The sequence below is a fragment of the Phalangium opilio genome, unplaced genomic scaffold (genome assembly GCF_054372755.1).
Source record: "Phalangium opilio isolate 3A_F unplaced genomic scaffold, DU_Popi_V2 ptg000045l_1, whole genome shotgun sequence".
Taxonomy (NCBI): domain Eukaryota; kingdom Metazoa; phylum Arthropoda; class Arachnida; order Opiliones; family Phalangiidae; genus Phalangium; species Phalangium opilio.
This window is the reverse complement of record NW_028324168.1, coordinates 796,121-821,734: the sequence shown is the minus strand read 5'-3', so window position 1 is coordinate 821,734 and position 25,614 is coordinate 796,121. Positions and strand designations below refer to the sequence as shown.

General features: G+C 37.5%; 1 protein-coding gene and 1 long non-coding RNA gene across 5 annotated transcripts in view; one reads left to right on the top strand and one right to left on the bottom strand.

The window, feature by feature from the left end:
• The window catches only part of LeuRS-m (Leucyl-tRNA synthetase, mitochondrial), a 104,637-nt gene that overhangs the window by 10,729 nt on the left and 68,294 nt on the right, over positions 1 to 25,614 (top strand). The window contains exons 11-12 of one of the 4 annotated variants that reach the window (XR_016366466.1): positions 6,004 to 6,435; positions 6,832 to 7,823. The exons of 1 other annotated variant lie outside the window; for it this stretch is intronic. Coding sequence is in view for 1 of the 3 variants with exons in the window: in XM_089837594.1 (XP_089693720.1) it covers positions 6,004 to 6,021 (18 nt within the window). In the remaining 2 variants the exon portion in view is untranslated. Of the gene's footprint in view, positions 1 to 6,003; positions 7,824 to 25,614 lie in introns of those variants that run through there. 2 more of the 4 variants (XR_016366467.1, XM_089837594.1) reach the window with 2 other exon arrangements.
• Positions 8,587 to 9,687, bottom strand: LOC149676568 (uncharacterized). The gene is made up of 2 exons (XR_016366470.1): positions 9,284 to 9,687; positions 8,587 to 9,212 (listed from the first exon to the last, which is right to left on the bottom strand). It is a non-coding gene; the product is annotated as an uncharacterized LOC149676568 (long non-coding RNA).

The window sequence follows — 25,614 nt, the reverse complement described above, 5'->3', positions numbered from 1 at the left end:
GGAATTTCAAACAGGGCCAAAAATGTCAGAGAAAATGTCAGGGAATTTCAAAATGGGCCAAAAAGGTCAGGGAAAAGTAAGGAAATTTCAAAATGGACCAAAAAGGTCAGGGAAAAGTAAGGGAATTTCAAAATGGTCCAAAATGGCAGGGAAAAGTCTGGGAAATTCAAAATTGACCAAAAATGTCAGGGAATTTGATTTTAATGGGTTGTCATAGGTCCTCCTCAGGGAGAAAATCATGTAAAAAGGTCAAGGAAAACGTAGAAAAGACAGGGAATTTGAATCTAAAGATTTCGTCGCAACCCTGCATTTAGTACTACCAAAATAATTATTTTACTAATAAAACCAAATGAATTCGGGGAATTTTTTTAATTACTTATTTATTATTTTTTAAAATTAAAACCTTTTATTAAAATTCTAAAAATATAGTAGGTAGAACCATTATAAATAGAGTTAAAATCAACTCCCAAAATGTCACCCTTATTTTTAGCATAAGACAAAAAAATATATAAGGATTTATAAATTATTTTTTGCTATGATTTTAGCTAGAGGGTTGAAGTTGGAAAACCACGGATGCAGCGCAAAAAATCATCAGTTAAAAGTCTAGATTGTTTTCTTAGAGAAATGGGGGTGGGGAAAGTGTGGGAAAGGGAGGGGGTTAGAAGCGAGTTAGGCTTAGCTTAAAATAAAAGGGAAAGTGGTGGGGGGATAGGCTATGTTAAAGAAAAAGGGAGGGAAGGGGGGAGAAGAATCGACTAATGGCTAAAGGGTTCTCCTTTAAAACGATCGAGATCCTGAAAGATTAATTGAGTCACCCATCCAATTTAAACTGCTTTCGCTTTTTAGAAGTTTCTTAACCCTTTGTTTTTCATCTTGAAGCTACACCATTGTTAAAAGGGGGGGAACGTTGACGACGACTTACGATTCGATACGATTGATTTTAGACAGGCTTTTAGATTAAGCGCGTGGTACGATTTTAAGGTGAAATTTACGATAGCGCGCGCCTTTTACTTTGGGGGCTCGCACGCGCTTTTTTTATTTCTTTTTAAATTGAAGTTTAGTGCGCCTGCGCGTGAGTTCCCAAGTACTACGACGATCTTTCAAAAATTACGATTACCCTCGGGCGAAATTAGGACTCAAGAGAAAATTCACATCCAAAAGGAAGAAATTAAAAATAAAGAGAGAAAGATTTTTTTTCTTTCAAAATCTTAACGCCAAAAACTCTTTACTAGAAGAAGGTTTAGATCGATGAACCGGAATCGTTTCAAATTAATTATGCATCCACTCTTTAAGGGTAGGGAGCCTTATTTTTTTTTATTTTATTATTTTTCTTTAAAAGGCAACTTTTGATGGTATTTTTTATTTTTAAAGGAATAGCGACGTGATTTAAAAATTATCTCAAATCTAAAGAAAACCTTACTTTTTTGAGAGTTTAAACTATTCTGATTCCAAAAATATGCTTGATTAATATTTAAATATGAAGGAAAACACAGAAAAAACACTTTGAAAACTTGAAATTTGGGGGGCAAAAAGCAAATTTGCGGAGAAGATTTTTGGCGGGTTTTCTCGTTGCTACGTCACTCACGGCATCTCGCGGAAACGCCAAGCGCGCGCGCCCGAGACTCCCGAGTATACTAATGCCGCGCGAATCTGAATAAATTAGGCTTAACGCGGCGCGCGCGGAGACACTAACAGGCGTCACGCGACATCTAGAGAGAAAATTTCTCCTTACTACGTCATCAAACGAAACAAAATTTTAACTAGGCCTTTTCCAAATACTCTACTTTGATTGCAATTTTATAAATTGCTACGAAATAAAAAAGTAAACATATCATAATTAACTAGATTTTTCAAGGATTTTTTTCGTATTTTAAGTTTGTGGGTGACGAAAATTATGTCACTAACACTTTAATTTGAGAAATTTCAGTAAAAAAAAAATCCTTCTTTTTGGGGTTGAAATATTTAATTTCCTTTTTTATTTCTTTCTTGTAATTTTAGGAACCACCATTTTTTCTAGTCGCCACACGCAAAGAGGGGGGTCGAAATGATTTAGATATAATTTTAATTTATTGGAATTTTTGGCGGGAAACAGGTGCACGTGAGATATTATTCATTTCCTCCTATACCCAACTTCCCGCCTTTTTATATTGGAATCGCGTGCAAAAATATATTTACGTAGTAAAGATCATTGATTAAACCAACATCGAGATTGCCTGGCGCCAGTTTAAATATTTTGAAAGCGAGGGAAATTTTTATTTTTGTTTTTCTGGGTTTCATCCACGTGATTTGAAATTAAGCGACTAATTAAACTTCATTAGTTTTATTCCTCGAATGAATTTATCAAGCGAAATACGTCATTGACGATTTCAAATCGCCAAGGGAAATTTCCGAATGAAAATTCAAACGTTTTCGAGTTCCAGAGAAAAAAAAAAGATAATTAACGCAAAGTGACAGTTTAATCGGGATTTCTTATTGCGACAAATTGCTTTTTTTGTTTTGCCATTTGCGCCGTAACCCTTTGAGATTTTGGGTCCCAATACTTTTCTCCCTCAGTTTTTTTATACGTACTTTTCTTTTAATTTATTTAATCTCAATGAGTTAGTTACTTTAGGGAGATCTACATGCGCTTAATATTGTATCATGCTATCTTTGAAAAAAATAATAAAATAAGATAAAGCCTTTTTTGCCGACCTTGTTCTGGCCTTTTACCGCGAATTCTATTCAATTCTCAACCTTAGAAACTATAAACTTTATTTAAGATGAAGGTAAAGTATCAACTGAGAAAATTTCAGCTTCCTAGATTGAATTTTAGTATAGGAGAAAGGTGATGCGGATTTTTTGCTCTCTAGCGATGCTCCCGTAGGTTTTTAAGGATCTAAAGCGATGACTTTGTTACTGTTAGAAAATTTCTTTCCTCTCTCTTGTCTCTCCCTCTCTCTATGAGAGTTGAATCCTCCTCTCTCGTGTCGTGTTTTCTGGGGCTAAACCCCCCCTTCCCCGGGTCCTCGAACCCCTAAATTTTGGGGACATTTTTTTCCCCTTCCAAAGCAACTTTTGGCAAGGCTACAACTTAGTACACTGAGGTTTAATTTAAAAGAAACTTTTGTTTTTTTGACAAGTTTTGTTCAGACTGTATGCCTAGTTTCCGCTGATTTTATTATTTTACATTTCAATTCTGTCTGACTCAGTCCCTAGAGACTCGTATTTGAATATAAAAACTTTAAATCTCGTTTTGAAAATTTGAATTTCGGTTTTAAATGAGACTTAGATAATGTAAATACGAGCTCTTCTTTCTATGCAGCTTAAATAAAATTTTAATTATATTCCGTCTATATTTTTATGCAAATGAAGGTATTAACTCTGTTATTATAATTAAATTCAAGCATTTTAAAAATAAATCTCCGGAAACACGTGCTGTAGATAGTGTTCCCGCCTTTTTACTTGTAGATATATACGATAAAGCGCGCTATTACCAGTCACGCGACTTAAAAATAAAACACGTGCTATCGAAAAACGTTTCGTTTTCCCGCCTATTTAATTCCACGTGCACAGTAAAGTTACTTTAATCACGCGCCAAATTAATTCTTTACCACGTGCTCTCTGAACGAATAAAGCTTGAAAATGAAAAACACACAAAAAAAGGGCTAAAAAATAACAAATCAGAGTGAAATGAAGAAGCAGTCTTGGGTCATTTGATTATTCGTAGATTGTCTCGCTAAAAGCCCCAGAACCCCCACCCAAAAGACCCCCCTTAAGTTACCCCCTTTTTTTTTGTTCTGTTTAACGGAAAATGTGGGCGGGAGTGGGTTGCTACAGTCTTCCTTAATGGACAAGCTTGGTAACGTTTGGGATAACGACGAATGATTCCTAGAAAGCTCCCAGCTCTCTCTCGGAGAGATGAAGATTTCTTTTTGAAAGCTTCCCTGATTTGCCAGAGCCTTCGAGAATCGGTTCAATTATAACTATGAATATATTTCGTTAGTAGAAATGCGTAGATTTCTTCTACTTCTGTCATTTTCTGGGCCTTTCTGCTTTAATTAAAGGGATGGAGGTGTAGAAACTGTCACACCTGACGTCATGCATAATTTATTTGAATTTAGTAACCACGTGATATTAACGTAGCTAGCCTGACCTGTGCCGCGACTCCCGCTGCCTAGGGAAACAAGTTCTCATTGCGTGTTCTGAACGAGTAAATCTAGGGTCGAAGGTTGTCCTGTTTGTGTGAACAGCCAATGAAACGCTAGGAAGTAGGAGCGGGTGGTTTGACAAACTTTTAAGCCCTTCCCCTTTCCTTCAGTCAGATATTACTATGGGGGCCTTTGGCAAATTAAAGATTCCAAATTGAAGGAATCTATCTACTACTGTCGTTCGTTATAGACAAATTTGGAAATTAGTGAGTCCAAATTACAAAAGGAGAAACCAACACACTGGGGCGAGACCTCCATTGGGGTATTCTCCCTCGCGTTAACAGGCGACGCCAGACGGAGCCCGAGTTCCACTACACCCAGAGGAAGGCTAATCAACTCGCACAGCCCTCTAGCGTTGCTTCTTGGCGAGTGGGAGAATACCCCAATGGCGGACGGTCTCGCCCCTCTATTTGTAATTTGTTGGTTTCTCTGTAATTTCCGAATTCATCGACACGAGTCGTTTCGCACAAATCTAAATTTCGAAGTTAATATTGGTTTGAGAATGAAACGAGTTCATGATATAGGGATTCTTAGAGGATGGAATGAACGACATCTCCGTTTCATCTATTTCACTCTCCTCTTCTGTCTCTCTCTCCCTCTGTTCTCCAACTTGAAACATTCATTTAGTTGGAACCCGCCCGCCCCTTCTCTTTTTCGGTAACATTTGATGTCCGTCCGTCTCTTTATTTCTTTCGTCAAGCTCTTTCCGAATTGTTTCAGTCGGAGATTACACTTTGTGCTTTGATCCTAAATATTTAGATGAACCTTTTTATTCCACCCGAAAAGAAAAAGAAAGGATGTAAGAGGGACGGGGCGAGGGGTTTAGATGGAAATTTGTCTTTTCTGTCTTTCGTGTTGTGTTTTTATTCCACTTTAGGTTTAGGGGGAACGGGACGGGGGTCTCCATCCCCCGCTTTGAATGAATTTAAATGTAAACCAGGACAGGAGATAGTTTGGTTTGGTTTGGTGATTTGTATAATTTGAATTTCTTATTTCCTCTCGCTCTGCTTTTGTTTTTTGAAGGTTTTTATATTCTTGTGTTTTTCCTCAATTTGTTTCGTTATTTTTGGGACTTTGCTTTGTACCAGAAGGGGACAATAGAAGAAGGATGACACTCTTTATCCTCTTAATACTTTAGTTATGAAATATGATTCTTCCCAGGCGAGGGAGTCCTTTTAGTTTGCTCTATACTGCTCATCAAACTTTAGATGGGCATCGAACCGTGTTAGGGTGAATTCTATATCTGTTTGGTAGTACTAAATCCTCAGCAATCAACCCACAAACCTTGATTGTCTTGACGAGGGACAAAAATCCATAAGTTTATGCGCCTTGGCAAATAGTTAAGCTCTAATAAAGTAATGATGGGGGAACTGTTTATCGCGTATGTGATTCGGTTTAGTAACCTTTGAACACTCCAAATGTTCTGATGATGTACCCCGCTTTGTGGTACACTTCTCTCGAAGAGAAGTATTATTTACTTTTGTTTGTACTCATTTCGTTATCATTTTGCAATTTTGAAATCTCGCGCCTAAACCATTCCTGTTGTCGCGTTCCTTTGTGAATACGTTATTATTTTCGTTAAGCCTTGCGCGTACTTTAAGAATTGATAGAGTAAAATCACACGATTAGTGACGTCATATATTCAATGATACGTAAGAAGTACATTTGAAAGTAAGACTAATTCAAGTAAAGGGTAATGAGCCTAATTTCCACCTAACAAAGATGGTGACCAATGGTTAAGGACCATCGAGTCCATATCTCATTCGTTATGAGAAGTGGTAGTACCCAACCCTTCCTTACCCCTTTCTCTATATAGCTAAAACGCATCCTCTAAAGGGCGCCCAGTAACTCGATGGGACCCTCTGAATGAATGAATGAATCGTAGAGTGCGTGTCCCATCTTGGACGCTAAAGCTGCTGGCAAAACGCGCCTCTCAATCCTCGACAACAAAGAGACCCAGAAAAGAATAAGAAGACAATAATATCTGTGGAGTGTCCCTTTTCTTGCTTCTTTGACGGTTGACCATCTGGACAAAAAAAGAAGAGATATGTCTTGACCAGTACAACTTTTATTAACGTCTCAATGACCCGTTTCGAACGCGTTTGCTTGTACCAAACAAGGACAGGTGGACGGACCAAAAGAACAGTGTTACCAGCCAAGCCATCTAGGTAACTGGAACCTCTCCGTATGTACTATAGAGACAGGGACTTTGTAATTCCAAAGAGGACCTGCAAGGTTAATAATTTAGGTAATTCATCTCGTTCACTTCCCCACGCACCATAAGTTTATAAGATATGTTCCCTAAGTATGACACTTCCTATACTTCGTAATGGTAGAGACTTATTGAGATCTAGTTCGAGAACGACAAGCGAGAATTGACTACACTCGGTTAGTTTTGCAGGACTTCCATCTAGTTCTATTTAGTCTGTACTAAGCCTTTGACAGTGCCTCACCAGGCGTCGCTTTACGAGAATCTATGACCTACGTCACTTCAGAACAAGTTCAAGTTTGTAACAATTGACAAACTTATGGTGAACATATCTTATGAACTTATGACAGTACTGAGATTAAATTTAGTATGCCCTAGATTTACTAGAATTGTAATGATCCCCTCGCTTGGTTTTTGTATCGAAAAACCACCCAGTTTTCACATCCCCTATAAGGTTTAAGAGATCCATGATGGAGCCCAGATACCGAGTGACCAAGGGCCAATATATACGCGTCTATTCTGAGTATAACAAAGAACGGTATATCCATCTTGTTTGTCCATGGAAACCGGGCCAGAAACGTGGGCAATGACTAACCATGTAGCTTTGTTGGACACTATACGAGTGCAATCGACTATCATTTTCACTCTAGAAGAAGGTTTTGGTGGCGCGAAATCGTTCAAGCGCAACTGGGCCAATAGACTGCTGCTGGCCGGCTCCTAGATTTGCCCGGGAAATGTTTCTATTGGTCGACCAAAGAAATCAACGCTAAGACAATAAAGAAGATTCTTAGCTATACACCTAAAACCTCTTTTCGCTCGAGTTGACCTAATCTTGATTAACCGTTAAGCCTTGCCTATATATAGTTTGTAGGCCAATTTTAGATCAGTTAGTTCAGGAAAACTAAATACTGACTGCGTATACAGGACAGTTCAAATTACGGCTAGAGTCATTTGGAAAGTTTATAAACTCTAGTGGATATCTGACAAACTGATTAGGAGTTTTTATCATTAATTTTTATTTTGTGTTTGCTTTTATTTTGATGGGAGTTTTTTCGATACTTTAAATGGGTTTTTGATTACGAAAATGTTTAGAATATTTTCTGATGATTTTTCACATAGTTTTTAATTTATATTGTAAAATTTATCAATGTTTTAAGCGAATTTCAATTTATAACCATTTCAGCACTTTCAAATTTAAAACTAGAAAGTTGCATTCGCGCCTGCGCATTGAGCATATATTGCGAGGGCGCCAGTAAGCTTGTAAGTACCCATTTGTAGCCCACCCTGGAGCCTACCGCCCTACCCTACAGTAACGGAACTTTTTACTCTCTTTAACGTGAGCTCGTTAAGTGCTCGTTTTTCAATGAAAATGTCAATGTAAATCCCAGTTAATAACTGAAATATATGAAAATTCGATGACCAACTAATCTAGGTATTATAATTTAATTGTATTTTGAAGGGGGATACGGTTTTAGTTAAGATTTTCTTAAGTTATTTTAGTTTTTAGCTAAGCCTAATTCCGGGAGGGAAAATAATTAAAGAAACTGTGGCTACGGGTTCGCGCGACAGGTGGCGCTGCTCTCCTGCGGTCGGGTTAAACATTCGGGTCTAATTCTTAGCCAATAGGGAGTCAGCACTTATAGACTAAAAAAAATTCGGCCTACGTCATAGTTTAAGAGTACGCTAGCGCCATCTCTTAAAGCAGTGCTACAAATTTGCCGAAATTTGAATTTCTTTTGAGCCGCCATCTTTGTGGAGCGGCGTGATCATATTGGAGGTCGCTACTTTGAATGCAAAGTCGGGCTAGTTAAGCTATTATGAGAGTTTAAATGAAGAAGTTAAGAAAAGATACAGAGAAAAGATAAATTTTATTAAGAAAATTGGCCCTTCTTAAGAAAAAAGATTTTACTTATTTGAATGGTCAAAATAGTGCAGAAAAATCGTTCGCGCTGAGAAATGTAAAACGAAGGTCACTCGATCAAAGAAAGCCAAAAGCACTTAAATGTTAATTTAAAATTAATTTTTGGGCCAAGTCAATTTTTAATTTTTTGTTTACTACTTCAAGTCAATTTTTAATGTTTTGTTTACTACTTCAAGTCAATTTTTAATTTTTTGTTTACTACTTCAAGTCAATTTTTAATTTTTTGTTTACTACTTCAAGTCAATTTTTAATTTTTGGGCCAAGTCAAGTCAATTTTTTGTTTACTATTTATTGTTGATTAAATACAAAAAAGTCCGACCCCTCGGCAGAAAGACACCCAAGTGAGTGAAAATGACCAAATCAAGTTATTTAAAAGGGTCAGGTAGGAAGAAATGTTTTTCAGAGATGACAGATTTTCAAAACTCTCTTTTATAATGAAAAATATTTTAAAGGTCTGTGCTATAATTCGGTTCAATCTGTGGGCTTCGATATTTAAATGAAAAGTCTGAGGCGACATTCAATTGTGCTATTTTTGAGTGCAGTTCAGAATGCAAAGTAATTGTTATCATTTAATATAAAAACCTTAGAAAATCGTATAAATTCAATTATGTGAGAACTAAAGATAAAAAACTTTTGAGCGAGCGGAGCGAGGTCCGCGATTTTTTTATCTGACCAAACGTGATAGCACTAATTCTGCGTTTAAAACGTCATGCAGCTGGGATTATAACTAATTACTTTGAAATCTTGAAAATATAGGACTTTATTGGACGATTTGAAAAATTATAGGACATTTTATATGGGACAATCAGTCTGTAAGCATGCTGTAAGCACAATTTCAAAAGGGCCCCAAGAATTAAGTCTGGATTCGTTTCATCATATAGCTGGGAAGGTGCGCCTAAATTAAAAATTTAAATGATTTACCCACATAATATTAATTAAGATTCAAATTAGACAAAGTTTTCAAACCAGAGAGGAAATGTTTAGCACAAACTCTTGAATGTTTCGATATTGAATCGGGTCCAAGGCTTAGCTTTTTCAGCCACAGATGACGCCGTTTCAAGGATAATTCTTTGATATTTTCACCTTGGTTAGTTATCACACATGGTATGCTGAAGAAACTTAGTTTCTCTTTCGTGCTAATACTTGTAAAACTTTTTAAACAACACGTCCTAACCATTTTAACGCGAGTAACTCGGATTTCTCCCCAGTTAACAAATAGCTTCGCTCCGCAATCATGGCGGACCTCGTAAAGGATAAAAATGAAAAATAAAATCTACTAGATGGCACTTTCATTCGCCCCGCGATATTTAATTTTCAAAAATTATGACGTCACGACCGAGCTTGTGCTGACTCCCTATAGCCAAACGAGGATGAAAATTTCGGAACAACTCCAGTTAATTAACCGAATTAATGGATAAATATCGCCAAATTTTTATGAATAAACTTATCAATGACGAATAAATTGAGGCCTAACGAAGAATCGCTGGAAAATACGACAAAAGGTAAGAAATAAAACTATTTTGAAAACATTTAATAATTGAGTTAGGCCTAAATGTAGCGCTATTAGGCGCGAAATATGTCCTTATTTAAGATAAAAGGCTAGATAGGTCCCAAATTTTGTACCGTTCAATACCCTGCTGAATGATTGAGAAAATAGAGTGCAAATTCAAATTAGATTCACTTCAGCTTGTCAGAGCTATGAAAGATAACTAATTATAATTTAATTTGAAAACATTCCCCGTTTTCGCGCTAAACTAAAAATCGAAATGTATGGGATAGTAGTAAAGTTTCTGGGGGTTGTTAAGAGGATCTGATTGAATTTAGTTCGTTAATTCTCTCTCCCTTTCAACCAAATTTTGGGCTTTGAAACTAAAACTGGTGGCACATTTCAGCCTTTCATGGCCCTTTAACATTCTCAATATTATATCGGAAGATCATAATTTGAAGTATACTGACACAACCTTAGCTAATATTGTCAGTGTTGTCAGTCAAGGGTTTATCTTGGTTTTACTCGTTCCTTGAGTGAAGAATTCCTAAATCCTAAGCCTAAGCCTTTCCTTGAGTTGGCTACAATAGTAGAATGCTATGGGCAGATAAACTTGACCTATTGAGTGGTACTGAGGGGGTGGGGGATTAGCTACTGGGACGTGACGTCAATAATGGTCGTCTAAATTGTATTGTCTTAGCCGACGACTTCCAATATGGTTGCCAAAACTGAGGTAAGAGATTAGAGGGTGTGACGTCACGATAGTTCGCGGTAGCAGACTATAATAAGTAACTCGCAAAATCTTTCGAGAGTCTAGAGTGCTTTTAAAACACGCTTGTCAGCCATTCCCAGAGTTAAATTTACTACAAATGATGAACTTCTTATATTTAGTACTTCTCTAACACCAAACCTTCCCTAAATTAAAGATTCTGACCCAAGTAAGTTAGGAATTGGGTGAATGTGGGGGGGGGGGGGTACCTCTTTTAGCTCTTGTGGGAAAGTTCCACAACCACCCCCTCTTTTGCGGAATCGAATTTCCTTGTCGCGGTGCTGGTGGTGTGGATACTCGTGTTTTCAAGCGCACTTGATCAACGATACTTTCTTTCCTACGAGATTTTAACATCGCGCTTCCAGGGCTCCCACCAGGTCCTTAAAAGTCCCTGTTTCTCCTGCAAGGTCCTTAATCTACCCTGAAATCGGTATTTGGTCCTTAGATCGCCCCCTTATTTCCAAAAACCACAAAAGTCCGAAGTAACTCGCTTTTTTGTTGAAAAGAGTGATATAATGTTCTTAACTTCACCAAGAAGTGATATCTAGTTTATTAGGGAGAAGGTATAAGATACCTAAGTATTCGCGCGCCATAGTCCCAGTCCCCCTTTTCAAAATCAAGGGGGGGACGTAAATGGAGGCCGGGCTATTTCGCCTCTCCTCAGTCGGAAAATGCGTAATTTTCGTCATTCGCGTCGCGCTGACTTGAGTTTTCAAGGACCAATGAGATGCTGGTTGTAATTTAGAGGCGGCGGGGATTAACTTCGGACCTACTATACGTTTGGACTGGAGATAAAGCTAGAAATGTGGCGCGAATTCATACCTTCTCCCTAATAAACTAGATATCACTTCTTGACTTAAAAACGCCTCAGTTTTAGACGTTTTTATGTATTTTGTTTTACCAATGGTCCTATTTCGGTTCCTATTTTACCCCATTTATTTTTGAGATTTTGGTGGGATCTCCGCGATTGATTAAGCGTCAGGTAATATGGTCAAGTGCTCTTGAACTTTTAGTATAGTTGAATGACGGTGTGCCTTCAAAACACGATTAATTCACTTTGCCTCAATTATTCAGAGCTAGAGGCGTCAGTGGCGAAGGCGGCAGCCGCGTGCGTTTCCGTGCTAGCTAGGCCGGCCATGGACTTAAACCGAAGTCGTTGGGAAAAGCTTTAATTTATTCATTCATTTACGGAGAAAGGCTTCCTCCAAAGTTTCGCATCTCTAAAGAGATGGACGCCTAATTTCCAGCCAAGGGGGGGGGGCTAAAACCGCTCTTTACCCCCCCCCCCCACGCACGCCTGGCAACCCCCTTCCCCGCCGCCTACACCCTCATACCAAGAAAAAACCTTTATTTTCTATTTGATATTGAGGTTAGCTGGTATTTGTGTTCAATATCGTGGATGTAACGCGCGATACTGGGGTTACCGTTCATAAGTTCATAAGATATGTTCACTATAAGTTTGTTAATCTCTGGTTACAAACTGGAGCTTGTCATGAAGTGATTGAAGTAGGCCATAGATTCGAGGTAAAGCGAAGGAGGCCTGGTGACTGGGGCGCTGTCAAAGGCTTAGTAATGCGGTCTATGCAGACTAAATAGGTATAGATGGAAGTCCTGCAAAATTAACCACCGAGTGTAGTTAAATCAATTCTCGCTTCCGTCGTTCTTGAACTAGCTCAAGCTGTAAGTCTCTTCTGTAACATTAAGAAGTATAGGTAGTCTCATATTTATTTAACATATTTAATAAACTTATGGAGTTACTAATAAACCTAATATAGTTGACAAGGCTTATTCTAGACTTTGAAGTTTTTATTCCCAATTGAAGTTAAGGTTTTCGATTGACTATCTTGTTCTTTAACTTGAAACAAAGGATCCCCCTTTCTCCGAAGCTTGGGTTTTTTCAAATCTTGGCCTACAATTTTACCGTCCCATATAAAAATCATGGCAGCATCTCCCACTTTTTCTAAATTTACCATGATCAACACACCTAATCCACCCGAATTTTCGCGGGCATATACTGAGAATTTCATTACTTTTAGACATCTTCGTCGTGTCTAGCTTGGTCCTAGTTTTACTGCCATCCAAACATTTAGTAGTTTTCGGTTGGTTAATGGAGGGCGGGGGGGGGGCGGTTTTCCCCCTTATATTCTTAGGCCCCCTCCCTCCGCCATCCCCTGGTTAAAGCCAATCACCATCTTCTCTCGCGAGCCAGTCTTCGCTTATAGATCCCACTTCCTATTTTCTACTTCCTACTTCCACGGAAACTGCGAGAACGCCATTCTCTCTCGCTCTCTCTCTCTCTCTCTCATCGTCAAATTTATTTCCGGGCCAAGAATGCTTTTATGCTAATTTTTTGGTCCCCTACGCCTCCACCTCGGCCACCCTCTATCGCGCGCGCCACTTTTACGACTCCGAAGGTTTTTGACGAGAATTCGAACTGGCCATAATGAAAAGGTTTTTAGGAACCAAGTTTTTTTTCTTTCTTTTTTTAGGGGATTCATTTTTATTTCTTTATTCTTTTTGGTTCGTGAAAGCCCGTGTACAGGGTGTTTCTGATAAGTCTGCATGCGTAAATTAAGGGGGATGTTCTTTGGGTACACGATTTTGAGTCGAAAATGTTCTATACTTATATTATGACATTTTGTTTGACATAAGGGACACTATATATATGGGAAAAAGCCTGTAAAACTCAGTTAAAATAGTTTTTACAAAAGTTGTATTAACCCTGTTGAGGGTTTTAGGGATTAAATTTGAAATCTTTGTCTTACTTAGTTTCTTAATTAAATTTAAGGGGTCATCCGTAAAATACTCCAATCCAATCTTAACTCGAAAATAGTGTGCTTTAGGGCTATCAAAATGGAGATAGATGTTCCATTTTCGACTCAAAATCGTGCTCCCAAAGAACAACATCCCCCTGAATTTATTTATGCCAGACTTATCAGAAACACCCTGTATAGCTTCCCGAAAATTTATTGGCAGAGTTATTATACCTATCGCCACTGAAAGGTTTTTCTAATTTAAATTATCTGTCAAAATTTTATACCTTTCAAAACTTGATTTAATTTTTCAGTATATATTTTTCAAATTTTTAAGTGCTGAACCTTGTGAAGATTTTACGCGAGTTCATTTTTAGACATCGTTAAATTCGGAATTACCGTTAAGGAAGTTTTCATCTAAGATTATTATTTAGAACTTTTTTTGGAGGGGGGGGGGGCTTTAAAGAGATACAGGAAAATCCTTGAGCCCAGCGGTCCTACTAATCCTATCAAATCCTGTATTTTTGAACCTATCCTATATTATCCTATAATTTCAAGAAGGGCCCTATAATATCCTATATTTTTTACTTAATCGAAGTTTTCGTATTGTTTAGCATGAAATCTAACAAAATTTAGATCTCTTATAGAGATTACATTTAACTAGACACCGAAATTGCGGAGTTTGTTAAGGATTATTTCTCGATTTATATTTTAATTAAATTCCTCTGAATTTTCAGAGTAAAATCCACTTTTTTGGGATTTTTCTTCAGTCCTGTATTTTCCTATAAAAACACAATTTTTCTCCTTTAAATTTCTATAATTCCTATATAAAAATCCCTATTTTTCCTATAAGGAATTTTTGCCTGGGCTCTTTGCCCCTTTTCTCCCCTTCCATTTCAAAGAATGGAAAATTACTTAAAACAGACTTCGTGGAAAGATTTGTGAAAACGTAATTAGTTAACTTTTGTAGGGGTGGTACTGGTTTCTTTTTGGGTAATCCACCAATTATTTTTATAATTATGTTATTCGAGGATAGAAAATTCGTAATAGAGAAAAAGGAGCCATGGAAGCGTGTATAATCCCCTTGTATTTTACGATTGTTCGGGCTTTCCATAGAAATAAAGGCCATTTCCTTTAGTTTCGCTAACCATATACTCCCGTTCAAGCTCTTCTAGTCCAATCAGATCCGTCCACGTGTATCGTTAGGCTTAGCCGCACCGACCAAGGTAGAGAAGGAAACGAAAACTTCTTCATTTGGTTTCGTTTCACCAGAATTTTTTCCTCTTGGACAAGTCAGGGGTTGGGCAGGGCTACCCTGGTTACTAGACTATCTGGTTTAGTATGGCATATACTAAGTTTTAAGCCTAGTTTTAAGTTTACCAAGGCTTAAGATGTTCATACGCAAGGAAGCCTAGTTTTTATTGTGTACCTCGAGTGGTACTTTGTGAGATCAAGGTAGTTAGATGGTTTGTTACGAGGACATACTTCTGCCTGGCCAAGAAGCGATATCTAGTTTATTAGGGAGAAGGTATAAGATGCCTAAGTATTCGCGCCATAGTCCCAGTCCCCCTTTCAAAATACAAGGGGGGACGTAAAAGGAGGCCGGGCTATTTCGCCTCTCCTCAGTCGGAAAATATGACTGTAATTTTCGTCATTCGCGTCGCGCTGACGTGAGTTTTCAAGAATCAATGAGATGCTGGTTGTAATTTAGAGGCGGGATATACGTTTGGACTGGAGATGAAGCTAGAAATCTGGCGAATTTATACCTTCTCCCTAATAAACTAGATATCACTTCTTGGCCTGACGTATCGCATGGTTCCTTGAATCTTTGTTAACAAATAAACCAGGTAGTTTAGTAACCATGTCCCAAGACGTTGTATGGAATGTCTTCCTCGGCCTTTCACGGTCCGCGTGTCTCGCTAACCTAACCCTCTTCTTGGCGTACTGTTCATTCTCTGGATGGCCATTCTCATGGCTGGGATGACCTATTCTCCGTAGCCCCTCAATAAGAAAAACTCGCTTGATTGCGTTTCTAACCCAATCCCCCTCAAACCCCCCCCCCTCCGAACCCACCTCAAACCCCCACCGAATCCTGGATTCTTCTCAATAGTAACCTCATCTACAGGAGTTTCTCTTAAATCAAAGCGTGCCACTACTACTCAGAACGGTGAAATAAAGGTTTCTAACCATTCTGCTAAAACCAGCTCTCTCCCCTTATCGACTGTTCTCTTTTGCACTAGAGTTTTTGGAGGGTTACATTGTTTCGTTTTGGGGAATTCAATTGAAGAAGCGTAATACAGGAAGTGCTATCTTTATTTTTATTTATTTTTTTGTTTATTAGTTGCAATCTTGGAAAGGAACCGTTGAAAACCCGGTTTAGTTAATTCAGTGGCCCCTTTCCAAGACTGTATTTGTTATAGAGAGCTTTCAGTTGGAGGAGAAGCTGAGTCTCTCGTGACGTAATTTACGCTGCCATATTGGTGGGTTTAAAGCGGGAATGAAGCTGAGACCACCCAACCAATATGGCTACCAGAACAGCTGCGGTAAGACTTGGGAGGGTGTGACGTACTACTATTCCATCTGAAAGCTATCTATAGTCTGCTACTACGAACTTTCTCGTAACTTCACACCCTAGCTCTTAACTCTGTTTTGGCCTCCATATTGGAAGTCCTCAGCTCAGGCCATACAATTTAGACTGCCGATATTGACGTCAGGTCCCCGTAACTCCTCCCCTCTCAGTATACCACTCTATTATAGAATGGATTTAAAGATAGTGTTGGCAGGTTTACTTTACAGTCTTGAAAGGAAGGTAGAATTGCAGAGAATTCCTATTAAAATAGACCCATTCCAAGATTACAAGGACTTGCGAAATGTTTTTATTTATATATCATAGAGAGAATGTTTAACGGATGAAAATGATTAATTTTGATTGAGTTGAAATATTTACATAAATTTGAGTATAAGAGGGCCTGAAGTTACTTTATCTCCATTAACGTTTCATCGTGAATAGATTGGGGTTGGGGGAGTTTATGGGGGGGGGGTTAAGGTATGGAACCCCTTAAAGCAAGGAATCCGCCAACAAGTCGTTCTAGCGTAAAAATCTCTTTTAACAAGGACAAGGAAGAGGCCACGATCCTTGGGGTTTGTGCCCCCCAACCCTTCAACCTCCCCCCGTCCAGTTAGATGGTAGGTAGCATTGTAGAAGGCATGAGGGTCGGTGGGGGGGACCCCCTCTTAGTAAAGGTCACCATACCCGAGTCGGTCGGAAATACCTTGGACCTTTTGATTTCCTTTCCGGATTTTTTTCTTTTTTATTTATTTTATTCCCCAGTGGGGGTTCGCTACGTTCGTCCCCCCCACTCCTGCATTGTTCCAAGGGAGATTAAAAAAGCCTGTTGCATTCTTTAATTTCTAATCGTATTGTCGCGATGCGCCATGGATGATCCCTAAGGGGTACAGCACTCTTGATTGCCAAGATGTTTTTAATTACTTTTTTTTGGGGGGTAGGGTAAGAATTAAAGTATACCTATTGTCACTAGAGGTTATGTTTAATAACGTGCATGGTTCGTGACTTAAGACCGAGAGACAGGACTTGCAGGGTTGCCATATCGGTCAGGACTCAAGGAAGAAATTCGGGGAATTTAAAAAAATGGGCCATAAGGTCAGGAAAAGGTCAGAGGATTTTATTTTTATTTAGAATATGTTTTGGGTTTATGAGAAATACAGTGTTGTGCCTTGCTATATACATGGGTGTTTCTGATAAGTCTGCATGCATATAAATTAAGGGGGATGTTCTTTGGGTGCACGATTTTGAGTCGAAAATGTAACTTCTATTTCCATTTTGTTTGCTCTAAGGGACACTGTTTTCGAGTAATGATTTCAAGAGTGTTTTAGGGATGACCCCTTATTAAATTAGAAATCATTGTCTTTCAGTTTCTTAATTACATTTATGGGGTTATCCCTAAAATACTCCAATCAATCTTAACCTGGAAACAGTGTCCCTTAGGGCAAACAAAATGGAGATAAGTTACATTTTCGACTCGAAATCGTGTATACACCCAAAGAACATCTCCCTTAATTTATGTATGCAGACTTATCAAAAACACCCTGTATATTGTTAATATTGGCAATATTTGCTCTAAGCAATCAGGGAAAATTGAATTAAGGAAATACAGGGAAAAAAAGCGCGAAAAGGTTTTAGGTGCTGATGGATGCAGGAGTGCACATTTAACTTATGATGATGTCACAAACTGCGTAACAGCCACGTAATGAGTCGTGTATCGTTTGATTTTTTTAGCCACATCTTTTTTTCTTCTTCGAAGTATAAGCCCGCGTGTGTAACGATATCGTCAAAGTGTTGATAGGTAATGGCTCCTGTAATAGCCTTAACTAACGTTATTAATGCAATAACGCGTTTACGTAAGGGTTAATAAAGGGATAGGCACGTCACGTGCGGGATACGATATAGTTCAGAGATCCCCTCCATCTTGCTGGAGTTAACATCGATTATTAGACACTGTTTAGACCTCCAGAGAATTGTTCCTTCACGTGCTATAACGCTAATTACCTACACCCCCATTCCCCGAAACCCTGATCCTCGCTCGCTTAACTTATCGACGCGATAGTGTTAAACCCAAAGATACTATGAGTATGAATGATAACCCGAGGGACTGTACATAAATTACGTCGTACCTTTGATTGTTTTTGGATTTTTTTTGGTAATATGCTGTTTGTATAAAAGGGGAACGTCCTTTTAGAGAAAATAGTACCAAACACGTCATCTGTGACGTCCCTCTCTAGCGAATAACGACGGCGCGACGTCACTTTACCACGTGACGTATGCAGTGACGGGCCAACCTGATCAAACCAAACCACAACTAACTGAAGTGTATTATATATTCACCTATTGTGGACACCCCCCACTCCTTAACCCTTTGGATTATGGGGGTAATTCATGGACGGTCCCTCGTAAGATTCAAGGGTGTATAGGAATATATAAGAACTTAAATTCATGGTTGTCATAGCAATGGCGTTTTCCAATATGGCTGCTTTGCAGTATAGTCGAAAACTCGAAACTTAAAGGAGAGAGGGATGGAGCCGTAATCTCCTTACCTGTAACGATGCAGTCTGTACCCACATCTATACGGCAACCAAATCCTCCCAGCATGCTCAGCGTTTAGGTAGGATTGTCGAGGATGCTTGCCCCTATGTCTTACAAAAAGAAGCTAGTTCTCATACAAATACAATGGCATCACTTAAAAATCGCCTATCGAAGGGTAGGGGCACGCGCAAGGTACACTGGGATGGGAGACTTATTGCCGCATATCTTCTATAATCATTGCCGCTCCACCTTACCTCTTTTCTCCCTGGTTTGAAATTTAAAACTTTTTCAATTCTAGTTTAGATAGAGAGGGGGAAGAAAAATATACGAAGCTTTTGAATTGGGTTCTGGTCGAATATTTGGTCATGATGGGGATTTAAACTTTTGAATTTAAGATGGTAATAGTTTGACTTAAACGCTTTTTTTCTTCTTCTTTCTCTTTCTCTCTCGTCGAGGGATACCTCACTCAAATTGTTATATAAAAAATTAATCCTTATCTTCGAGATGATGAGAAATTTGAAACCTGAATTGTTCAAAAGTAAAATGTTAATTGATCAATTTATGGTTAAAGGAAAAGTTCAGGTAACATAATATTGTGCTTTTAAAGAACGGGCTTTTTCTAAGTATAAAATGGAAAATAAAGAATCTCTTATTACAAAATAATTATCATTTAATTAGTCTTAAGAACGTGGACTACTGCGCCATCCGCCATTGGTTTAGTGACGTCTGCTAGCCTGAATTACCTCTTACCCCTACCTCTCTCTGACTGGGAGAATTCAACCAATCCCGTAATGGTAAAAGGTTCAGGCTAGCAGACGCCACTAAAGAAATGGCGGATGGCACAGCATGCTAATTATTTTGTAATAAGAGGTCATTTGTTTATAATGTTATGTTACCTGAACTTCTCCTTAAAAAAAAAAAAAAATAGGAAATCGTTTCTTGCCCCTCGGTCTTGAAGTACGAAGTGTCCCGTTTGAAACGTGACCCGTATTTTTGGGGACCCCGGGTTTTGCTCGGGGTTTAGAGAGTGCTGGGTTTTCGGTTAGTAAGTTTTTCCGCAATTTTTTTTTCTCTCATTGAAAGGGGTTTTCTAGAGGGTTTAAGGCTCGCAGTGCCGCGGGGGCTTAGGACCCCTTGACGAGCTGTCAGCGCCAATTTGCTGCTCGGTCGATCAGTTAGTTCTAGGGGACACCCCCCTCTCTCTACATCCCTACCATCTTCTCTCCCACTCCTCATCGTTTTTCTCTCTGAGAGGAGAAAATTTGCTCTTTTTTCAATCCCCCCCCCAAGGAAAAAAATATGGGTTGAGTTGAATTGTTGAAAAATTTTTAAATATTGATAATATACAAAGCTAGCTTAGTTGGTTCAATTGTTTTGTCTTGATATTTGGGTCAAGGTTGGTAAGTACCGTTGTACTTGTAGATTGTTTGAAGGTACCATTTTTAGGAGTTATTCCCTAGTCTACAAGGAAGCCCAACTGTCCCATAATTCCTATAAAATACTATATGTTTTTACGTGTCCGATATTATCCTATAATTTTATGAAAGTTCCTATATATAATATCCTATATTTTTGACTTAGTCGAAGTTCTCGTATAGTTTAGCATTAAATTCATGAAAATTTTGCTCTTTTATCAAGATCACATTTGACTAGATTTGACCGAAATTGCGGACTTTCCTCAGGATTTTTTCAGTTATAGTATATTTTAATTTAATTAAGTTCCTCTGAATTTTCAAAGTAAAATCCAATTTGTTATTTATTTTTTGTGATTTTTCTACATAGTTTAAGCCAAAATAGTATTATGTATGAGCAGCATTTTTATTCCTATATTTTCCTATAAAAACACAGTATTTCTCCTATAAAATCCTATAATTTTGGAAATTGCCACTAAGTACCTAGCATAATTTTGCGCCATTAAGAAAAATGGCGAAACAATTTATTTTTGACCTTTGGAAACCCGTGCCCTTGACCCTTTATTTTTTACCCCCTGACTTAGGGGGGGGGGGTGGTTATTCAATTAGGGTTAGCTGAAAGATGTAACTCCTAAATAGGCGCGACGGTTGAAGAAGCTACACTGAGAGCTCGCTCGTCGTCTTATTATTTCCGCGTTATAAAATAATAGAATGGGGGCATGGGCCCCACATATTGGGGTTGGAGGTCCTTCCCCCACCCCCTCCTCGAAAGAAGGATGAATTCCCTCTCCACGCGCCTTTCGATCAAATCCCGTTTTTGGTGACGTCTCTGGCTACCATTATATATATATAGCTGTAGCACTGCACTGCACAGCTAGAGAAATCGGAGGAGGCAATTTTGAGGAGATTTGCGGGGTCGGCTAGCCAATATTGGGCCCAGATAAGAAGCAGATATTTTCTCTGACCCCTATTCCCCCCCTTATACACCCCTCACTTCTTCCTAAAATCATGAATTTAATCTATACTTAACAAGAATGAAGTTTATCCTGATCAAATAGCGATACTAATTATATTTAAACTTCCCTGAGAAATTAAAATGAATTAATTTATTAATGGGATCTCAGATGAAATGAAGCCAAGGCTTAAATTAACTCACTGTACTTTTAATTAGAATTTTCGTTTAAATGTGTAAGATCCCGTTTCTACACATTATACTTTAAAATAACGGCCTTTGTTTTCTAAATATAAAAATATTGAGAAAATAAATAAATGATTTCTTATTACAAAATAATTAGTTTTAAAAACGAGGACTGCTGTGCCGCCATTCTGCTAGCCAGAATCTCTTACCCTTACCTTACCTCTCTTAGCCTGTGAGAATTCAACCAATCCCTTAGGGGTAAGAGGTTCTGGCTAGCAGACGACACTGAACCAATGGCGGCGCAGTAGTCCTTGTTTATTATTTTGTAATAAGAAATAATTCATTTTGTTTTATCAATATTTTTGGTTTTTTTTTTACTTTTATTTTTTGAAAAACGCTTTTCTTTTAAGGTATAATATTATGTTAAGCGAACCTTTCCTTTAAAAATATAAATATACGTGAAATAATCGAGATTATTATTAATTATTATCTTAATTCCACTAAAATTAGAAGTAGTTAAGGCCCAGGTAACCAGGTTAATAGATTATCACAATGTCATTTGTACATTTTTTCACATTTGCTGCTTTTGTTTAGTGCCAATATTCATAGAATTATTTATTTAATTCACGTGTTAACATATATATGCACCATTCTGTTTGTAGCGGATGCTATTTTTTAGTCGGAGATTTTAGTCCCCCAAACGTAAACCTGTCGAATCGACCACCACTATAGCTTGAAACCCCCGTGGGAATTTTAGGGCGGGCCATATAGGAGATATTTAGGATTTGCGGTCTCCAGGATTTTAGCTCAAATTCCCTGTAGATTTGATATATTTTTGAATTATACGCGGTTACAGTTTAAGTATGGACGGGTTTTCTTAAGGAATACCGTGCTTTTTAAGTCACTTTTAAGGCTATTATTTTGTTCATAGTGGAAGCCGAATTACAGGGGTTTTTCCCACCATATATTTTCTACGGGCCCCTGTAAAACGTTTCTCATACATACACGCGTGTACGAGGGAACTAAATACAGTTTAAACGCATTAACTAAACAAATATTGGATATTAACTAATCGAATATTAAATATTAACTAATCGAATATTTAAGTTTAACTAATCGAATATTTAAGTTTAACTAATCGAATATTTAAGTTTAACTAATCGAATATTTAAGTTTAACTAATCGAATATTTAAGTTTAACTAATCGAATATTTAAGTTTAACTAATCGAATATTTAAGTTTAACTAATCGAATATTTAAGTTTAACTAATCGAATATTTAAGTTTAACTAATCGGATATTTAAGTTTAACTAATCGAATATTTAAGTTTAACTAATCGAATATTTAAGTTTAACTAATCGAATATTTAAGTTTAACTAATCGAATATTTAAGTTTAACTAATCGAATATTTAAGTTTAACTAATCGAATATTTAAGTTTAACTAATCGAATATTTAAGTTTAACTAATCGAATATTTAAGTTTAACTAATCGAATATTAAAGTTTAACTAATCAACCAAGATATTAGCAATTTAAATTCGTGTAAAAGCGCAATTTTAAACCAAAGAAAGCATTTTTATATAAAAAAGAAAAGTTAGGCCTAGTATTACAAAAATATATTAAAAAAAAATAAAATCTTTGCACCCTTAGGAATAAAAAATACCAAAAATCTTCACATTTTTGGAAGATATGCTAGATATTTTTGAAATATTTTTTTAGGGGTCGCGGTGAAAGTATGGGGCAGGACCCCATAAAATGTAGGTATAGGGGTAAAGGAGGGGGGATTTCGTCACCTCTCGTGGCTTGGTTGGTTGTTATACGAGGAAAGAGAGGGGGAGAGAGAGGGGGGCATACGGCGGTCCCCCACCCCAAAGGAAAGGATTGAACCCGACAAAATCTATATGGGAATGAAATCGGACGACGGATTTTCGCCCCGAAAAGTTTTTTCTTTCTTTTCTTTCTTTATCTTTTTCGATGTGAACGATTTTTCGGGTCGACTCACTTCTAAATCTAATAGGGATAGCTTGAAATAAAGAAGACCCATTTTTTCTTCTTCTTCTACTTTTTTCCATTTGATCGAATTTCGATTAGCATCCGATAGTAGAGAATATAGAGAAAGATATTGGAGGTTTTTTATAGAAATTATAGAGATCTTATTTTCTAAGGAATTCGTCAACCGGTGTGAGATTTCTCCAATAAATTATTTATTGTAGACCCTCTCCGATGGATTCATCTTAGCGTTCAAATTGCGTTTGAGGCTTTTGAGATAATAATCGATGATTGTAATACCAATTATTTAATGAATTTTATTTTATTTTAATTCATTTGAATTAATGAATTAATGGATGAATGGGTATATTGATTTTCTCTATATTACTACAAATGCACCCCTTCTATAGGGAAGGGTTGAATGGTTCGTGAGAACTGTATTAAAGTTATTTACAAAACAAAATATGTAGCGCATCAAATATGGGTCTACGACAACTGGGTGAAAGACATTTGGGTGAGGATGACTGGGTGTCCGACAATTTGGAGGGCTCAAAATTGGGTGTCCGGAAATTGGGCGGAAATGAAACCGACAAGTGTGTCAATTAGATGAATAAAAATTAAAATTTTTTGAGAATTACAAATTTATTGAAAAAGTTTGGTTAAATTAGAAATCATTGTCTTGAAATCAGTTTCTCAATTAAATTTAAGGGGTCATCCGTAAAATACTCCAATCCAATCTTAACTCGAAAACAGTATCCCTTAGGGCAAACAAAATGGAATCGTAGAAGTTACATTTTCGACTCAAAAATCGTGCACCCAAAGAACATCCCCCTTAATTTATGTCATGCAGACTTATCAGAAACACCCTGTATTTGCAGTCAAAATAAAGTAAATGTAGAGGTAGCTACTCGATAAGCCGAGGCTTAGCATTTTTCCCCTTTTTCTTCCGGAAAAGAATTTCGCTAAATTAAGCCCAATTTTTGTATTTTAGTCTCGATCTGGTTGGTGATGGGTTATATAGGGGAAAGGAGATGAAAAAAACGAACAAAATACTGTTCCCGTGTCCCTCTGTGCTTGGTGGTGCCCAAATGCCCAAATGGGGGCACGAAAACGATAGATCACGGCTAAAGGAACCCATGCTGAAAAAAAGGGAAATACAGATTACTCTAACAGCTAGGCTAAAATACCCACATCTTCCTGTTTCAATCGGAATTTGCATTGTTGGATATTATTCCCCTGTATTTATTAAACCCCATATAGAAATATGCTGAAGGTTATATTCCCACGTGTTGCTTACTCTTATTGGGATGGATTCTAATACCACGGAGAAAATGCACGCGCTACAAAGTAAAACTGACTAGCGAGGGGTATGGTACTTATAGGTAAATTTATTAAATTTTATTGTAAAATTCGCGAAAGTTGTCGTAAATTAATGAAAATTTCCTACCAATTTTCTTCTTTTAAGCCAAAGAACTCACTAAAAGTTTTGAAGCTAAACTACGAATAGAGTCATTACTAGATAAATTTAATTTTAATAAATTCATAATAGAAGTATCCTACTCCTTGGTAAATAAACTACAGGGTAACAAACATAGGATATAAAAAACACCTACTCCATCACTTAAATAGCTTGCCATCATTCCAGTCGATTTCCATTCTTAGAAGGGACGAAAATTCCCATGAAATGAAACCACATTTATATGCTTATTTTGACACCTTTCTAAGACTGAAATTTAACTATAAAAGACTTAAGGCAGAAATATTTATATTTTTTTCCCCGTTTTCCTAAGCTTGTTTAAGTAAATACTGTTTTACAGATGGCATGGACGAACATTTACCAAAATCAAATTTCTAGCAAAAAGCACGTAACTCCGACATAGCCCTGTATTGAGATAAATGGTTTTGTTTGTTAGTATAATATATTTGATTACAGGGTTCATACAAACCTGGAAAACACAGAAAAATATTAGTTGACAAAAAACGTTGAAAAAAAATTTAGAAATTTTAGTAATATTCAGAGAAATTTCTTCGGTTATGTCTAGCGCTTGTAAGCTATTGAAACGTAAATTACCGTCTGCTTCAGAGCGCAACGACATTTTTCAGAAAATGTATGGGAAAAACCTTGAAAACTCAGGGAAATATATTGGGGAGAAGCTTGGAAAACACGGGGAAATATACGGGAAGAAACCTGGAAAAATCAGGGAAATATATGGGAAAAAACTCGGGGAAGTCGATTTTTCAAAAGTTGTATGAACCCTGTTGAATCTATACGTCATGATATAGTATGCAGTATAAAAATATTTGAACATAAGCCCATAATATATATAATACGTTTCAAACTTACGTATACGTGATAAGCTTATGATATATGTAGAGAATCTAAATGGGGTCTGCCACTAAATTAAATTTGGGGCCTGCCTGAGTTCCCGGGTTTATGGTTAGAAGGGTCCCTTTGATGTCCAGGGAAATGTGAAAAGGGTTAGGGGTGCGGGGGAGGGGGGTAGGTAGGTGTTAGCGTCACCTAGAAATTCCAAGCGCTCAGTGGACATCATTGGAGAGAAGGTATTTTGACTTTAATTATGGTCCTGCTAATGCCCCCCTATACACAAATCAAAGCGTGTGTGTAATTATCAGAAAACTTCCCCAGGG